The following is an 18,169-nucleotide window of genomic DNA, read 5'->3' as shown; positions in this document are numbered from 1 at the left end:
CTATACCTTACCCATTTCTATTATTTATCTTTCCGAATTAAAATTGCATGGAAATAATGTCTTTGATAATGCATCATCATCCAATATAATATTATACATCTTAAAATCATATGCTGTTACAAAGGAAATGCCAATTGAGCCTTCCAAGCTACTAAAATTGGGAGAAAGTTATCAAACAAAATTCAGAAATCAAGCAAGCACCTGAAGAGATGATATATAATATATAATATATAATATATATGTTTGCAATTACAAATATGCAAGAATGTGAAGGGAAAAAAAATCCAAAAATTTGTTCTTGAATTTAATTCTCCTCTGCAGAGACAAAAGGCAGCAAAGAATGTACAAAAAACCAAAAAAAAAAAATTATGATACAGTTATCACATTTTGATAACCAGATCACAAAGACAACTCCAGAAGAAGAACTGGTAAAAGACGTAAAACCATCCATTCCAGTTCTATGTTTGTTCGAATAAATGCTCAGCTAATTCCACACACCAAAACATCTTTCCTTCTGGGCTGAAGGCGAGAATTTCATTGAGAACCCTTTGGAGGGAGATGCACATGGTATAGGCCATCATCAAAATTAAGAGAATAGCTGTAGATATCATAGCTGTACTTTACACTGTTTTTCTGCCATCCCAAAGCTTGCCTCCACTGTTTCCTGAACTTCCGTAGCAGCTGCCTCAAGATATGTGATCCACAGAAACAATGGAACGATGCTCTACTTTTCACATTACCAAGTGTAATTGAAGATTCAATGCTTGCAGTTCTCTTTCCCGACTTTAGGAACTGGTTTTTCTTTGAACTCTGAATGCTAAAAGTTTTCATCTTTGTTTGAGTCTGATACTGTGTTGTAGATGAAGGAGGAGCTTGTATCACAAGATATAGGAAAATGAAATTGCAAGTTGAGATTTCGAGTATCAGTACCTACCAGAAAAAAAGCACTATCAATGTCACTCTTCCACTAATGGAGGTCAAATAAACATTATCATGAAATAAGCATTCAACTTTATTACACAGCACTAGTCTTATTGGGTCCCAACATGTGGACAGAGGATTGAAACAGGCAGCTAAATGTTGTAATGTCGACCGGAGATGACACGTACTTTTTCTTTTTTCTTTTTTCTTTTTTCTTTTGTTTATGTTTTTGCTTCTATTTTACTCTTGGTTGGTGAAGCTTCACAAGAAGCATCTGCCACTGCCAATAAAAGTAAGATAAGATCTACTCTTAACATAAAATCTTATCATCATCTATGCCTAAAGATTGAGATCTGATGTAATCACACTCCTATATTTGAGAACTTTATGGTCTTTCCAATTGACTCCCACTTTATACAGAAAAATGACCATAAAAAAGGCTAAACATATATCTTTTGGTAGATAGTATGATATATAATCACACTTTATATCTTGTAGTAGATACTATGAATCTATGATACAACACACAAAAAGTAAGAACATGGTATGGTCCTTTTTTATTCATAAACATGGTATGGTCTTAAGATTAGCAGTATTCGTGTTAACATTAAGTGGAAAACAGGTAAACAAGTGATCAGGAAGACAGTTGTAGGAAAAAGAAAATAAAAAGTACACAGTTTAAAGACACCAAGCAAAAAGCTATTCAAACAACCTTGTAGTCCCAACCCGTAGAGACATAAATCATGTAGTTGCTTGGGATACTTGCTAGTAGACTGCAATTTTTAACCCTGAAATACAAGAATAAGAATTATGAAATTGTTTGTGATGTCTAATCAGGGTATGTCGGTTACAACTGCAAACATATGATTGCCTTTTCATTTCAAGACAACCAAAACAGCTAGAAAGCATTACATACATGCTTCTTTATTTTTATTTTATTCTTAAGAAAAAGGAGTCTTCTGAGCCTTTTTATCTGAAAAGAAATACAAGATACAGCTTAGGTAAAACTTGTGAGACCTAAACAGGATCGACTCCAATATTATTGGCAAACGGACTGATTTAAAGTTCAAAGAAAATATCAGTGGCAAAAAGCATCCTGACACCCCTCATCATTCATCATTCTGATTATCTTTTACTTCAACACAGCAGACCCCTCATCATTTATTTTTTTGTCACATTAAGTCTCTCCTTGCCAAATTAGTTAGCCCTGAACATCTAATTCAATTAAAATAGCACGTCACTCATTACATTTGTATCTGAAATTGTATTTTTTAGGGTTCGAAATAAGGATTTTACAATTTCTCTATAGCCACATTACACATAAAAAAAACTTCTTTATACGGTTAAAATGCAAATTTCGAACGCGCAAGAAATGCATAACGCTCTATTGGCCGAGTTTTATGTTCAAAGCTGACTTTTTTGGTCATCGGGGGCTTAATGTTACCCAAAATGAAAGATTAGGGGTTCAATCCACCAAAATCAAAATGATCAAGGGTCTCGGGATGCTTTTTGCCAACATCTGTCATATGTTAACTTGGACGCAACATAAAGAATAACCAGGAACTAGCGAGGTAAGAAAAGTAGTTAGAGGAGAGAGATTCTCACCAAACCAACAAGATAGTAGTGCTCAACTTTCAAGGGTTATTTGAGAGCCACAAACATGAAAGATGTAAAGACACCAAATTCTCTCAGCTAGTTGACCTGGGCATACATCAGATGGATGTAACAAGATTTAATGATAGAATTCAACAAACTCGAATTTAATGTTAGAATTCAACAAACTCGAATGCTTAAGCATGCACTATAATAATGGCAAACCCAATAAAAATCCCACAAAATTACATATTTAACAGAAAACCTTTTTTTTAATCCTTTTTCCTCTAGAACTTATAAACAAGGTTCATCCAGCCATCAAAATGATAATAACTTGAATGATACAACACTGATTGGAAGAATTTCTACTTGCCCTACACCGCTAACAAAACTTCTCCAAATAAAGATGCTAGCAAAGCAACCAATGCCAACCAAGGTTTCCACAGTGTTTTCAAACAACCAAGTTACTTCACATGCATCGAAAAAAGATAAAGAAAAAAATGCTACTAAAAACATCAAATGGCCGAGAACTCCAAAATTTTACTTGAATTGTCTATTTTAACTATATGAATCTTATCTCATACTCTATACTCAAATAATTATATCCAGTGTTAGGAATAGGCATGAGCTATACTGAGTTGGAAGTTGGAACTTAATTGGGGAAGCAAACATAGTTAGACAAACTTCAATGACATTTCAACTATCAGCTGTGACCAGCTGAAGATCTTTAAGTTCTCTAATCCTCCTTTTGCTCTCTCTACTTTTCTCTTAATGTACAACATAACAACATTATCTTAGAGACTTAGGCAGTTTTGAGTGAACTACAGTTAACTTTATACAAAGCCTACTTAACCACCAGTCATGTTAGTGTACCAGCTCGCTATAGACACCTCATGTCACGATTCAGGTCCTTGGATCCCATTGCTATCAATTATAAAAATGCGGGATGATACTGATAAATGTTGCAAATAATGATGATTTATCGAACCATTATTCCTCAAAAGAATGGAGTGTCCATAATTTAGTAACCAATTTCAAAAGCATAATGAGAATTTCTTGGTGTCCTCAACAAATTGATTACATGTACGATAACAACAACCAAGCCTTGGTCGCAACTAGTTGAGGTCATAATATGGTTTCTTTCTTTTCTGTTCATTGTAAGATATCAGAAAGATCTAATAGTCTATGATGATTTTCAATAACCTCCATCCAAGTTAATCCTGGTTATTCTGCTTTTTTCTTTACTATATGGAATTTTATTCTCTCATTTATGCATGGAAGCATTTGTATGCCACCATTGAATATGTCTAAACCACCTTAAATGTTCATCGCTTTTTTTTCTACTACAGTCATTCCTAATATTATCCATTCTAACTGTCCAACACTCACTTTCATAAAGCATTATTGATCAAATAGGTGTTCCATAAAATATTGCTTTCAGTTTTCTAGGCGTGTTTCTATAACATAGCACATTACTGCACTTCTCCATTTCAACCATCATGCTTTAATCCTATTAATGACATCCTCTTCTACATCTCCCAGTCTACTAATAATTCCCAAGTAACAAAACGGGTTACATGAAGTTATCAGGAAAAGAATAAAACAAATCTCACTTTCATCTAAATTGAAAGACAATCTTCCAATCTTTGATGTAACTAAGTAAAAGATTTGCTTACTACTACATATAAATTATAATTAATGCCAATTACTTCACAGATAAATATTAATCATTTGTAGCAGGATTAATCAATCACAAAATTGTGGTTACAAGGATATTAACCGCCTCTTCAAGTAGGGGAAGGGTTAAATATACTTACAATCTTCATGCTCCTTATTATGTTGGATACAACTACAGCATCTGTGTAACAAACCAATGCCCATTAATAGGGAAATCAAAAAAATTCAAATCACTAAGAGGATAAAAGTTAATCATAAACATAAACCTCATTGCTGAAGAATCTCCTCTGAATTGAATCTGTATTTCATTTAGATACAACCTGAACAAAGGCGACCTACAAACAAAATCATCAGCATCTAAGAACTTCACTGTTCTATTGATGTTTGTGAAATGTTTCGAGAAGGGCATCTGTAACCCGTAGAAACTCAAAGGCTACTTAAGGATCTTCCAAGCTTTTTTTTCTAAAAAGAGGTAACTTGGAGGGAAGGTTTAGCAAAATTCAATAACCTCAGTAAAAATTGAACAATCTTAAAAAATCTAGGTGGTATTGGTAAAATCAACTGGGTTTTTTCATGTATATAAACATAGTATAACTCAAAGAGAAAAAAACACAGTAGCAAAACACTGAAGAGAAGATCAATAAGACTACCAGATTGGGATGGAAACAGCCAGAAGGACTGGAGGGAGCTTCCACAATTGATGAACCTGCCCATCGAGCAACTTGACTAAATACTCTAGAATGTCGCTCTCCTGTTATCATGGCTAGAACCAATTAAAAAAATAGTTGAATGAAACAGACAAGGATGAAACTGTAAATAAATTATAAAATCTCATCAGGAGGGCTTGGAAAAATGATCATAGCCAATATTTTTGCCTTGATAGTCTTTAAAATATTCCAGAACTAGTCGTAGAATTCTATTTGTAGTGATGAAAAATAAACCATAAAGAAAAAGATAGCCATTTTAGTAAATTCTTCCCAGATGTCTAATAACACATGCGTTCTGATCTATCTGGATGTGGGTACTGCATGAACTGTCCACTTGGAAATTTTAGTATATTCTTCCCAGATGTCACTTTATGCTCTTCATAAAAATTGATTAAGGGCTCAGATAGAATGATAATAGTCACCAAGGAAATACTGCATGAACTGTCCACTTGGAAATTTTGATTCAAAATTAAATCTAAGAAATTCACCCAGATAAAAAGTCATGGAAGTAGCAGAGTAAAGCTCTAATGCTCCATGTCAATAGATCCCTCTACATATACATATATTTAATGATACAAATATACAATGTCAACGTCATTCAGTAAAGTTGAGCATACCTTTGCATATGTTGAATCCTCTCTGGAATGAAAGCTTAGAGGTCTTCCTGAGAGCAAGTTGCATACTTCAAGATACAGCTTTGAGACGGTGAAGGGATCATACGAAATTGACATGAAGTATTCAATTAGGCAATTCCATTTACTTGTAACACGCCCAAACAACAAAATTTCCTGTCTCAAGGAGGAAACAGGCAAAACAAATAAATTAAAAAGTACTCAGAATGAAATTCAAGGTCTATATTATACACCCGGTTGATCAACAGCCTTGCATGCAATTCCATAAAAAACTGTTAGAGAAGAGCTTGATCAAAAAAAAAAAAGGATCCAACAAAATCTGGAAAGCATTAAACACAAAATTCTCAACCTAAGCTCCTACATATTCTTTTTGCATTGAAGAATGCAAATAGTACTACTTGAAAATAACTGCAATTTTGAAATATATCATATTGCAGCATAAATTGAACAAGAATTTGTAAGAATAATCCTCAGCCACGCCAGTGTACATCATTGCTATCAAGTAGAAACCACAAAAGGTGAACTACGTATCATTGGTAAATGAATTTTTTTTATTAATAATTCAAAAATTACACAAGTTGAAATTATACAGACATCCACAGACTCTTATAGAGCAGATAACACAAAATTGGCAAACATTGTCCACATTAGAATTTAATATGGGTAATGAAGCCTTCCTTCTTGAATTTGATGGAACTTTTAAGACTACATTTCTGCACTCACTTACCATTGTTTCATGCAAATTATTTTCCCTGCACTTTGCTGAAGTATTGAGTCGTTCAAAAACTTGCACCCAGTATAGCTTAGGAGCAGAGAATATCATGTTGGCACCAGATACCAATCTAGCAGTTTTTGCATGAAGAAAATATGAAATAGTGGATGATTTCCAACGGTTCCAAGTGCTGAAATTGGCCAATTGGTCGATAGTCCTGCATCCAAAGGCAACACATGTTCATTTTTCTCCTTAATGTCCTATAAAGGGCTTCACATAACAATCTTATTGTCAAAAGCTAAGGAGCGAAATGTCAAAAAAACTACCAGGTCTTGTTTTTATGCTTATTCCGCACTGGTTGTATCCACCCAGATAATCATGTAACTGAAGTGTAAATCAATATGCAAATAGAGGATACTCATACGATGTCAAGTGAATCTAGGATTTATAGGAAATTTTTCAAAGAATAAAAAATGCAAAAGAAAAGACGATTCACCTTTCTCTGGAAATTAAGTACCAACAACAGATAATCTCTTTTACAGGATATGTGTCATTGTTTTATTAGATGTTTTATTCTATCAATAGCAGGATGACATCCAAATTATCATTCTATCTATGAAAGCCTAACAGACGGTGACATTTTGGAAAGTCGATGACTTGCTGACCGCAGATAACAGACTTTACAGGACAACTATTCCAAACCAAACATTGTTCACTATCACATTGAGTCTCTGCTTCCTGCTGCAGTTTCTAAAATTAAACCAATTTAAAACATGAAATTACTGCTGCTATACAATGCAAAGTAGATTAGACAGATTAAAAGCAGTTCACATGATTTTTCAGCATTTATAGGTAAACTTCAAAACAGGCAAAAAAACTATAGTAATCTGCGGAGAAGGCATTCAACATTTCAAGCATTGACTCTGGTAACTAACAAGCAAAAGCAGTGCAAAAGAAAATAAAAAATAACCTACATGGCTTTATGCATTAAGTAAATAAAAATTATTTTTTTATATAATCAGAAAAAGTATAATGTGTACCCTGCTGATACTGGAGTTCTTTCAGGTTTCAATTCTTCTTCATATGAGCTACTTTGAAAATCTGTGCAGTTGCTGCATCTGAAGGCATTAGAGAGGATATCCAAGCCTGTGCCAATTGTCAATATGCCTGAAACTGCAGATTGCCTCCTCAACAACTCTTGCAGAGTGAACTTGGTTAGATCATCATCAGGACATGTCCCCGTCTCCATAGTTTTTGATATGATTACTGAATCCTCTATGTGACCCCTCTTTTCTGGAACTAAGTGAAATGGTGCATTCATCGTTAACTTATTGAGATAAATAGGAAGGTAGTCATGCTCTGATCCTGACAGTTTCTCCAGATCCATCTCAATAATTGCAGTGAGGAAAACCATGAGATGTGAATCCCTCAATGGTAATGTATGGAAGAAATGTTCAAGCACAAGATTTCTTGCTTTCACAAGAGTATTACACGACAAATTCGCAAGACCCTGTTTTCAACAGATACATCAGTGCACTCAAACCGAATTAGCATATGCATTATTAGAAACTAGGATGCAACTCCCTACCTTAGGAAACGAAGGATTGCAAGTCATTTCATATATAGCAGCATCAAGTTCCCCAACCGAGTCCTTGTAAACATCTAAACTGATCAGCTTTCCAAGTACCTAAAATTAACCCCGACAAAACAATGGAAAAAGCAGAAGGAATTAACAATGTAGCTAAAACCAGTGACATTTTCAGTTCAAAATAAGCAAATTTGCATATTGAAATCTTATTTTCCAGCAACAAGTCTAAACACATAATCAGTTAACGTATCATATTCAGATTAATATCCCAATCAAACATTTCAACAACTATTTGAGATATCTATAATAACAGATCCACAAAAGAAACTAATCAGCAGAATGAAAGGGGGTGGATAAAATTCACTTACATTTTCAAAGAAGGAAGCCCACTGGAAGGCTCTCTTGATGTTGTGAGCGTCCCAGTGTGCTAAAAGACCCGAAGATTGATAGGAAGATGCCAAAATCAATATATCAACAAACCCTTGTATTAGTTTCACCATTTCCTCCAACGATATATCTGGGAAATTCCAAACCATTTTATTCTTCCACAAACCAACGAATTATAGCAGTCAGAACTGATTTTATGGCCGGTCACGAGCACACATATGATTTTATGGCAGTCATCAGAACTGAGAATTCGTGCTACTCGTGAAAAAGGCGCGGGAAGAGGAGGAGCAAGCGGGAGCGAAATAAGCTAAATTTTCAATGTTATTTCCAAATTAAAAAACACATTCTTCTACTTGAAAATGGATAAAACCACTTTTTCTTTTTTTCTTAAAATTTTATATCACAATATTAATTTTTCAATGCAAATTGTGAATAATGTCAATTATAAAGAAATTGCAGAAATAAAATGTATTATTTAAAAATTGGATTAAAATTTGGTGATATAATAATGGGAGCACACGACATAATTGTAAAATAATTACTCGCATATGCTTTTTTTTCTAGAGATATTTAGGTGCTCTTTTTTATATTCGTTTGTGTTTGGTTAGTAATCTCATTTTTGCTTTTTACATCTCCAAATAAAAAAGTGAACTACTGCTTCTTTGAAAAAGGTAAAACGATCTGATGCTTACTTTTCAATGTTTATTTATCTCTTCTTTCCTAAAACTTCAAACAACTTTTACCATGCCATGATTATCTCTTTATTTTTTATTTTTTCTTATTTTATTGTACAATATTCAAAAATCCTAATTTGATAAATTGCCTCATATTGATTGATTATATTAATTCAATTGGTTATATACATCAAAATATTCGAATATATGATTCAATTTTATTTTATAAATCAAACAACAAATTTTGAACCATCTACTATGAGGCACAAATCAAATCATTTCATGCCACTCAAAGTCTGATCTTCCGACTTAAACAACCGATTCCATTTCTATCCTTTTTTTTTCTATGATCAATTCAATAAAGACTTCCTTCTCAACCCCTAGGCGATCAACCAACATTGATCGAATTTGAAACAGAGTCGGAAGAAATGGTTCGATCCTCTTTTTTTTCGTTCTCGAACCGAGAGATCTATGAATTGGGATCCTAATACATATAGATACAAATGGTCTTAGGGAAATCATCAACTTCGTGAATGTTGATGCGGAGCAAATCAATGACTTTAGCTAGTACATGCATGATTTGTGGCTAGTCATCATCCAAGTTGGTTTGGCTTTATTCATAATGTATAAAAATCTTCGAGTTAAATATGTTCATGTGTTTGTTGAAATCATAATCAGCATGTTATTGAATTATCCATTAGGAAGATTATAGGAAAACTTTCAAGACAAGTTGATGAAGTCTAAAAGATCAACGAATGGAGGCTACGTCTGATAACTACTTTGTATCCAAGGTGATTGAGCGACATAGGACTTTGTCCCACATAATTTAAGCATCCCTGAGATCTTCGATACCTCTTTTAGAATATAGGATCAGCTCGGCTTGCTAGAACTAACACTACCGCAAACAGTTACATGCATACCATGAACTACTTTAAAATTTATAAGTTTCAAGGTTGGAACATGAGCTTAGAAATTCCAAGAGAAATTCTTAGATGCTATCCCAATTACTTTCCCTTGAAAGCTTCCCTATAACATGGTTATGCAAATCGTCTCCGAGAATTTCTCTTGAATTTCTAAGCTCCTATCCCAACCTTAAAAGATATAAGTTTTGAAAGCAGTTCATGGTTTGAAAGTTGGGTTCTAACCTTACTTTCTTTCATTCTAATAGAAGCACCAAATATCTCAGGGACTGTTAGATTATGCTGGACAAAAGCCTATGTTGTCCAGTCACCTTGAATACAAAGTGTCATCAGAGCCTTAGGATCTCATAAGTAGCTTTCATTCTCTGATCTTTAGACTTCATCAACTTGTCTTGAAAGTTTCCAAGTAATCTTCCTAATGGATATTTCAATAACATGATGATTATGGCTACAACAAATGCAACTCTAAGATTTTTATATAATATGAACAAGGCCAGACCAACTTGGATGATGACCATACCATCCACAGATCATGCATGTACCAGCTAAAGTCATTTATTCGCTCTGGGCTTAATACATCATTTGCCTTCTGAACTTATCCAAAAAGTTTGATTGGCCCCCCTGAACTTTCAAAGTGTTCCGGTAACCCTCTGAACTTGCATAAAACGTTCAGTTAGCCCCCTGAACTTGCGTAAAATATAATCAATTGATCACTCGGTCGTAAAAAAAAGTAAGTTAAATGCGGAAGATGTATTTCACGAGTCTTAAAAAAATTAAAATGACCAAAATCAAAGTATACAATTTTAATATTAGAGAAGACAAGTTGTATAATTGAGTAAGCAATAACTTCCTTTTTAATCTATTTTTTAATTATGAAATACATCTTCCGCATTTAACTTACTTTTTTACGACCGAATGATCAATTGATTACATTTTATATAAATTCAGGGGGCTAACTGGATATTTTATACAAGTTCAAGGGGCTATCGGAACATTTTGAAAGTTCAGGGGGGTCAATCAAGTTTTTGAATATGTTCAGGGGACAAATGATATATTAAGCCTTGGTTCTGCATCAACTGTCATGAAATTGATGATTTCCCCGCTACTAATGCCTTGCTTTGAGTGGCATGACATGATTTGATTTGTGTCTCATATTGGGTGGTTCAAAGTTCGCTCATCGTATTAGGTGGTTTTTTTTGGACAGGAGGAAGGGCCTAGGCCCCGAAAACAGCAAACAAACAAAACTTAAACCATCTCTCGAGCTCTCCTGAGGATGCCAGACCCAGATCTATCCGTCTCCATGATGTCTATTAAGCCTGCAGGGGGATTCTCACACTCGTGATACCCTAAACTCCTTTCTCTTGCAAAATTTGCCATAAAGTCCGCTGCTCTATTCCCTTCTCGAAGGACATGAACAACGTTGACATCCCAATTCGAACCAATCTGCTTCCGACATTCTTCAATCAGCCAGTCAGCCCTATGTAACCGATGACCTTCCATTCTAATTAACTCCACAATTGCTTTAGAATCCATCTCAATAGTTACCTTCTTCCATCCCTTTCTCCAGGCTATCTCCAGACTGTAATAAAGACCCCAAACCTCCGCCAGGTCCATAGAACAGATCCCTAAATTACAGTAGAACCCCCCTAACCAGTTTCCGCCGCTGTCGCGGGCAATCCCCCCACAGGTCGCCCTTCCCGTACTGCTGCTACGTGCCCCGTCACTGTTAAGCTTGACCCATCCCTCCACCGGAGGTATCCATTTGACCATACGGTCCACCGAGTGTGGTGGAACCATACTCGCAATCGGCTTGCTTCTTACCGCTTCGGCCTGCTCCGAAGCGGAACGGATTACACCATCAATCTTCTCGTTCAGTCCCCGTCCGACACCTTCAAATACTGCCTCATTTCGCCACTTCCATAGTAACCAGCAGCACGAACCAAAAATTATTACCCATGAGATTCCATTCCATTTTTCTTTTGCTTGCAGGTTCCCCAACATCCACGATCTAGCGTCTCCGGAGAAGAAATCAACCTGCCGATTGATTGGTATGAAGAACATCCAAACGTGCCTTGCTTCGACACAATCTCGAAAGAGGTGAGTTAAGTCTTCTCTAGCTCCGCAATACCCGCAGTTATCCTCAGTACTGATATGCCTCCTAACCCGATTTGCGTTGGTCAGCACCGCTTCATGCCCCTGTTAGTCCCTGGTAATTAGTTCCAAGGGGGGGTTAGGAACTAATATAACTTTTCGCGTTTAATTAAGCTGACTGAAGGTTGTTTTGAGAGTTTATTAACTTAGCCTTTGGTCAGCTTGGTGAGATATGTTTCAGGACAGCTTTAGTTAGATGTTGACCAAAGTTGTTTTCTTGTGAGTTAAGAATTGACACTCTTGGAGGTCAGCTTCTAACTCAGCACCACTTACTTACTCAAGATCAGCTTAGGCAATTTATATGCTGAGTAAATAAAGCAAACAACACATGCAATTATAAGACAGAGTTTAGAGATTACTCAGTATTACTTATCCTGGTTCGGCCTCTCTGCCTACGTCCAGTCCCCAGAGTCCTCCGGGCTTTTTGAATCCAATACTGAGCTCTTTAAAGGTAGAGCACAAACCGATTACAAGGCAGTTGAATATGCAAGAGTACCTTCCTCTATTCGTCTACTCAACTCCTACTAAGTACTACAACCCAGCACCTAGATTTCTCTACCACTGAAATGCTTACAACCAAGCACCCAGCTTAACACTCTCAATATCCCTATTGATCACAAACTTGTTCTTTTTGAACTAAAGAACACTTTAGATGACTACAAATCAATCTAGCATTTACACAGAGAATAGAAAAGTTGGTGTAAGATCTTTTTGTATTTGAGTGCTTTCAAGACTTTCTCTCTTTGTATTTTTCTCTTGATGCTTCAGTGATATCCAAGTTTATCGATTGTCCTTTTATAGAAGGAAATCTGTAGATTTGATCGTTTTGAAATGTCTTAGCCGTTAACACCAAAACGGCTCTTTTAGGGGACAGATTCTGGACAGCTTCAGACTGTTCCGCCATTCCCTTTCTCTGTTTTCTTCAGGCGTCAGGTTTGTCTTCTTGCGTCTGACTTGTCTTTTTGTGCCAGTTGTCTTTTACCAATAATCCAATGACCCATGTCTCTTGGAATTAGTCTTTTGTGTATCTTCGAGGTTCCAATTATTGGTGCAGAAGGTTGGCAGACTTTGTCGTTTAGTGAACGGATCCTTCATGCTGTCCTGACTGTCACTCAGCTTCGTTTGTTCTCTTCGAATGTTCAACGTTCATGTTGAGTTCCTTCTAGGTCAGCTCCGTTCTGTTTAACCGCTTCTGAAGAAATCTTCAATTTTAGTCAGCTTCGTTTTGTTTCTGAATCCTACTCCACTCAGCTTTTATTCTGTCATGCTGAGTTCCGTTCTACTCAGCTTTGCTTGTGCTGACTTTTGTCCTGTCTTTACTTTATATATATTTTTGCACTCAATATTGAACAAACATATTAGTACAATTAAATCAAAGCATCTAAATTTAATTGCCTCTTAATCATGGATGATTTTGTCAAATCAAAATCTTGTGGAAAGGTGTTTCAACAAACTCCCCCATTTTGATGTTGGCAAAATACATAATTACGGAACTCAGTTATAAGTTGCCCCATGATTGTATTATTTTTTTTAAAATTACTCCCCCGTAAGGGTTGCACATATTGTCTTAACTTAATTCTAAACCTTCCAAGATCTAATTGAATTAGACTTAAGACATTTGTGTATACTGACTCAGTTTTAGTTTTGAGCTTGTTTGGATTTAAGTCAGTTTTGGAAGTATGTTGTCTCTCAGTTTATTGCATAAGTTGTTTTTATGTTAATGCATACTGAGTGTGTTTAATCTTTTTGATTTGTTTGTTCAAATTTTATTAGTCAGATCAGGAAGAAAACTGATACTTGTTATATATTGACCTAAACAAAAAAAAACATACATTCAAAGATAGGATATAAAGCTAAGTCTTAGACATTGACTAAGCTAGTTCTACTTCTTCTTTTTCTGAGCCGAGTGATCAGCTTGAGCAATTCCTTTGCCTTTCTATTTCTCTTTGCTTCCAGAAGCATTACCTGCAGGCTTAGGCTGAGTTCCTCCTTGACTTGTCTCCCCCGTTTTGCCATCATCGGGTTTGTAGAGGAAGGTTTCATTTCGTGCTGTAGAGGAGAGATAATGGGAGTAGCGCTGAAGCCTTTTGGTGCTTTCACCCAAGCCATTAATGACTGGTACACTGTCGTCCTGGATATGCCTAGGAACCCGAAAGGAGCTGCTGGTCATGCTGAGGAGGCATTCATGGGATTTGCTTAGGCAGGTGAGTGAGCTTGTGATCTGACCAAAAGATTGATGGTACAGTTTTAGTAGAGCAGAATCATAAAACATGCGCTGGGCATTATTGATGCGCATTGCCTTCATGATAGCTTGTGAAAAGCTCATGAGTTCACTGTTGGAGACTGGATCAACATCCATTTGGGCTCTGTCGATGTTGAGTAGTCTGACTGCTTCACTTAATTGGTCAATAGTACACTGAGAAGAGGAGGATACTAAGTCACGTGTACTGGTCAGCTCAGTATGAAGCTTGGTGAAGCATTATTGAAGTTCGGCAGAGGTGGCAAACTCAGCATTGCCGGGTGGACTTGATTTGGTCAGCTCAGCATTCAGCTTGGTAAAGCAATCATGCAACTCAGCAGAGGTAGCATACCCAGTATGGGTAGTGGCACTGGATTTGGTCAGTTCCGCATTTAACTTAACAAAATATTCGTGCAGTTCAGTTGAAGTTGCATACCCTGGATTGACTGCCGACAATTTTTGAACTTGCCCTTCAAGTGAATTCATATGGGTTGCCATTGTAAGCACCAGTTCGGTCAGTTTTGCTATTTGCCCTTGATTCGGTTGCTGAGTTTGAACCACAGTAATAATACTGACCAGATCCTTAAGGCCTCGGAGTTCACTGAGAAGCTGAGTAATACCTGATAGGTGGGAGGACTCAGCTTGAGTAGATTGGTGACCATCAGCTTGAGTAGTATTGAAATCTTAAAGCAAAGACTGAGCAGAAGCAATGACACCTCGGCCAGACTCAGTAGCATTCAAGTATGCAAATCTAGCAGTGTTGGACTCAGAGGCTGGTACTGAGTTTGATGGTGGTGGAGGAGTTGGCTCTCTGCCAGATTGTGTACCTTGATTAGTACCTGGACTTTGATTGATTGGATGAGCTGAGTCATTAACATGTTGAGTTGAAGGTGGAGTTGAGGCAGGAGTTGGCTCAACTTGAGCAGTTTGGATTGGATCTGCAGGGTTTTTGGCTTGTTCCTCATCCTGAGTAACAGAGGCTTGTTTTTCTATAGGATTTTCTGGTGGTGACTCAGTCTCATTAGAGAAGTACTGGAACTGGATTGTAGAGAGGTCAGTTTCAAGCTCATCAATAGGAAAGTCGTCCATGAGATCAATTTGCTTTTGCGCTTTCTTTTTGAGTCTTCGCCGTGTCTCAGCTCGTGGCGGTGAATGGTCCGATCGAATACCTTCACAGGACTCAGTCGCAACTGTCTCTTCTATAAGTTGCTCAACATGACCCTCACCAGCATTACTTTCTCTTTCTCCCTGCTCAGCATCATCCTGAGATTTCTCAACATTGGGATGTTCTTCCTGCTCAGTATTAGCTTCTTGGTGCTCAACATGTAGCTCTGTTTCTTCTACAGCTTCCTTTTCTTGGTCAGTTCCATGACCTTCAGGTTGACTACAGTCTAGTGGGACAGCTTCCACTATCTTTAAGGAGTTACCCTTTTTCTTTTTCTTTAAAGGGGATTCTGGAGTTTCTTCTTCCTCATCCTCAGGCTCTTCTTGCCTTTTTCTTTTCTCAGCTATCTCAGCTTGCTCCTTAGCCTTGTCAGCTTTAGCTTTTTCTTTTGATAATAACCTTACTTTCTTTGGGACTGCATGAATGTCTTTTGAGCAGGTTTCTATAGCCTTCCTCTTCTTCTTCCTCTCAGGCTGAGCTGTCTTAGGAGACTCAGCATGAACCTCCACTTCTTTTTCAGGTTCATGTTCAAGCTCAATTTCTGGTTGCTCAGCTTCTTCATCTTCCTCAGCATCTCAAGCTCCTTCATATCCCTTTAAGGGTTGATTGTACAACAGTCCATCCAGTAGAACTGCAGTGATTTCACTCCCCAACGTACTTGTTTCATTCACCGTCTCTATTTGCTTGTCCTTAATAATTTTTGTAATGAGAGAGCCCAAGCGGAGTTTCTTACCACTTCTTTGAAAAGCTCCAACTAGAAAGACGGGAAGATTGAACGGAGTGTAGGTCAACATGTGCCATATGAAGCACTGTTCGAAGTTTGATGCGGATGAAGCTGAGCTGAGTTTGGGGAAGATAAAGTTGGTCAGCATGTAGTGGACCATATTTTGTTCTTTACCCATACAGGTGCTGGGTATTTCACCCTTATGATCCTTGGGTTTACAGAACCCCTTAAGCTTCTCAGTTGTGTCTTTTGGCACTTTCTCCTTTGTCGTTCTAAACTGAATTCCTGCGTCTGGTAAATCTAGTAAGGTGGCTAGATAGGCAGGGGTTACGATGATTTTCTGACCTTTAACTGTGGTCTCCAAATAGTCAGAGTCATCTGCATCAACATGTAGATTCGAGTAGAATTCTCATACTAACCTAGGATAGGTCGTTCCTGAAAGGGAGAAGAGACCTTTCCACTTGTTCTTTTCGATCCATTCACAGAATGGTTTCTCAGACGAGACAAAGCTTGGAGAAAACCATCGGCATTTCAGAACCTCCAGATTATTGACCTTTTTGTGAACTTTGATCATGGTTCTTTTCACTGGTTGTGAGGAGCCGGCGAGGTCAGCTTGATTGGGTGTGCCAGAGGTTTGTGTGGGGTTAGGGATTTGTTTCTTTTCGGAAGCCATTGTTACAGATGAAGGTTTGAGGTTTTTAGGGAGAGAGAAGGATTTGATTTCAGAGAATCGTAGGCGTAAGGATTCTTCCACTTTTTATACCTATTTTCGGCGGCTCTATTCAATTAACTAGCCGTTTTGCCTAGGGACGTTCAACCGACAAGTATTCTGTTATTTATGACATCTTCGGCGCATGGGATTTGTCATAAATGTGCGTCTTTCCAAGGTGCCAGAATTTACACGTGTAGGCATTTATTTTATGCGAGTGGGTTTTTACTTGGTTTTGCTAGAATTCGAAACATTCACGATATTGAGTGCCTAACTTTTGTGAAGATAATTTTTCTCTCTCTAATTAACTCAACATACGTTACTCACTCAGCATGTATATTTACTCAGCATAGAGTGATTACTCAATACGTTTATCTACTCAGCATAGGATGTTTACTCAGCTTTTATGCCTACTCAGTATCATCACTCAATATATATGTCAATTCAGCATAGGGTGGCTTTTCCATTTTCAAACTTAGTAAGGAGTAGATATTTTACTCAACATGGCATTTGCACAATCATTCAAATTTCCACTCACATGGCAATTATTCAATACAGATTTAGTTAGAGTGGATTTGACATACCAATTACTTCCCTTAGTGTGTTGAATGGTTCTCGTGCCAAGGGCTTTGTGAAGATATCTGCAAGCTGATCATTTGTTGGCACATAGGTCAGCTTGATCTCATCTTTTAGTACATGATCTCTGATGAAGTGATGCCTTGTGCTAACATGCTTCATCCTGTTGTGTTGGACTGGGTTCTTTGATAGATCAATGGCACTTTTGTTGTCACGTTTGATCTCTATTGTCTTTGTTTTGACTCCATAATCCTCAAGCTGTTGCTTTATCCATAGGACTTGTGCAACACAGCTTCCAGCAGCCACGTACTCAGCTTCAGTTATAGACAGAGCTACGGATGATTGCTTTTTACTGAACCAAGATACTAGACAGCTTCCGAGAAAATGACATCCTCCCAAAGTACTCTTCCGTTCTAGTTTATCTCATCCATAGTCAGCATCAGTGTATCCAATGCGTGTGAAGTCATTTGAAGTTGGATACCATAGACCTGCATCAACTGAGCTTTGCAAGTATCTAAAAATTCTTTTTACAGCAGTTAGATGAGATTCCTTGGGGTCAGCTTGATATCTAGCACAATAGCATACTGAGTACTGAATATCAGGTCTACTAGCAGTGAGATAGAGTAAAGAACCTATCATACCTCGATAGAGTTTACTATCAACTGACTTACTCTTCTCATCCTTGCATAGGACAGTATCAATACCCATGGGGGTTGATATTGGCTTACAATCTACCATGTTGAATTTCTTTAACATTTCCCTGGTATACTTAGACTGACTTATAAAGATGCCAT

General features: G+C 37.1%; 1 protein-coding gene across 4 annotated transcripts; it reads right to left on the bottom strand.

Moving 5' to 3' along the window:
- Positions 1-210: 210 nt before the first annotated feature.
- LOC136229651 (uncharacterized) lies at positions 211-8,570 on the bottom strand. 4 transcript variants are annotated; one of them, XR_010689190.1, is made up of 12 exons: positions 8,199-8,570; positions 7,831-7,929; positions 7,283-7,752; positions 6,258-6,459; positions 5,516-5,686; positions 4,842-4,942; positions 4,458-4,526; positions 4,332-4,372; positions 2,527-2,622; positions 1,838-1,894; positions 1,634-1,709; positions 211-930 (listed from the first exon to the last, which is right to left on the bottom strand). XR_010689190.1 is itself a non-coding variant. In XM_066018566.1 (10 exons), the coding sequence occupies exons 1-9, from the start codon at positions 8,364-8,366 to the stop codon at positions 2,549-2,551; spliced, it is 1,395 nt and encodes a 464-aa protein (XP_065874638.1). In that variant the 5' UTR covers positions 8,367-8,570; the 3' UTR covers positions 211-930; positions 2,527-2,548. The 4 variants fall into 4 exon arrangements, 2 of the variants coding, with proteins under 2 accessions (XP_065874638.1, XP_065874637.1); XR_010689189.1 differs by lacking the exon at positions 1,838-1,894; XM_066018566.1 differs by lacking the exons at positions 1,634-1,709; positions 1,838-1,894.
- Between the last annotated feature and the right edge of the window lie 9,599 nt (positions 8,571-18,169).

Source organism: Euphorbia lathyris, chromosome 5 (genome assembly GCF_963576675.1).
Source record: "Euphorbia lathyris chromosome 5, ddEupLath1.1, whole genome shotgun sequence".
Taxonomy (NCBI): Eukaryota; Viridiplantae; Streptophyta; class Magnoliopsida; order Malpighiales; family Euphorbiaceae; genus Euphorbia; species Euphorbia lathyris.
This window is presented reverse-complemented; position numbering and strand designations above follow the sequence as displayed.

Coding starts and splice junctions, on each gene's coding strand:
- LOC136229651 (XM_066018565.1), bottom strand. CDS start 8,366: ATGGTTTGGAATTTCCCAGATATATCGTTGGAGGAAATGGTGAAACTA. Junction 5,687..6,257: donor ATAATTTGCATGAAACAATG/GTAAGTGAGTGC, acceptor TCCTTGAGACAG/GAAATTTTGTTGTTTGGGCG. Junction 4,943..5,515: donor AGGATTCAACATATGCAAAG/GTATGCTCAACT, acceptor CCATGATAACAG/GAGAGCGACATTCTAGAGTA.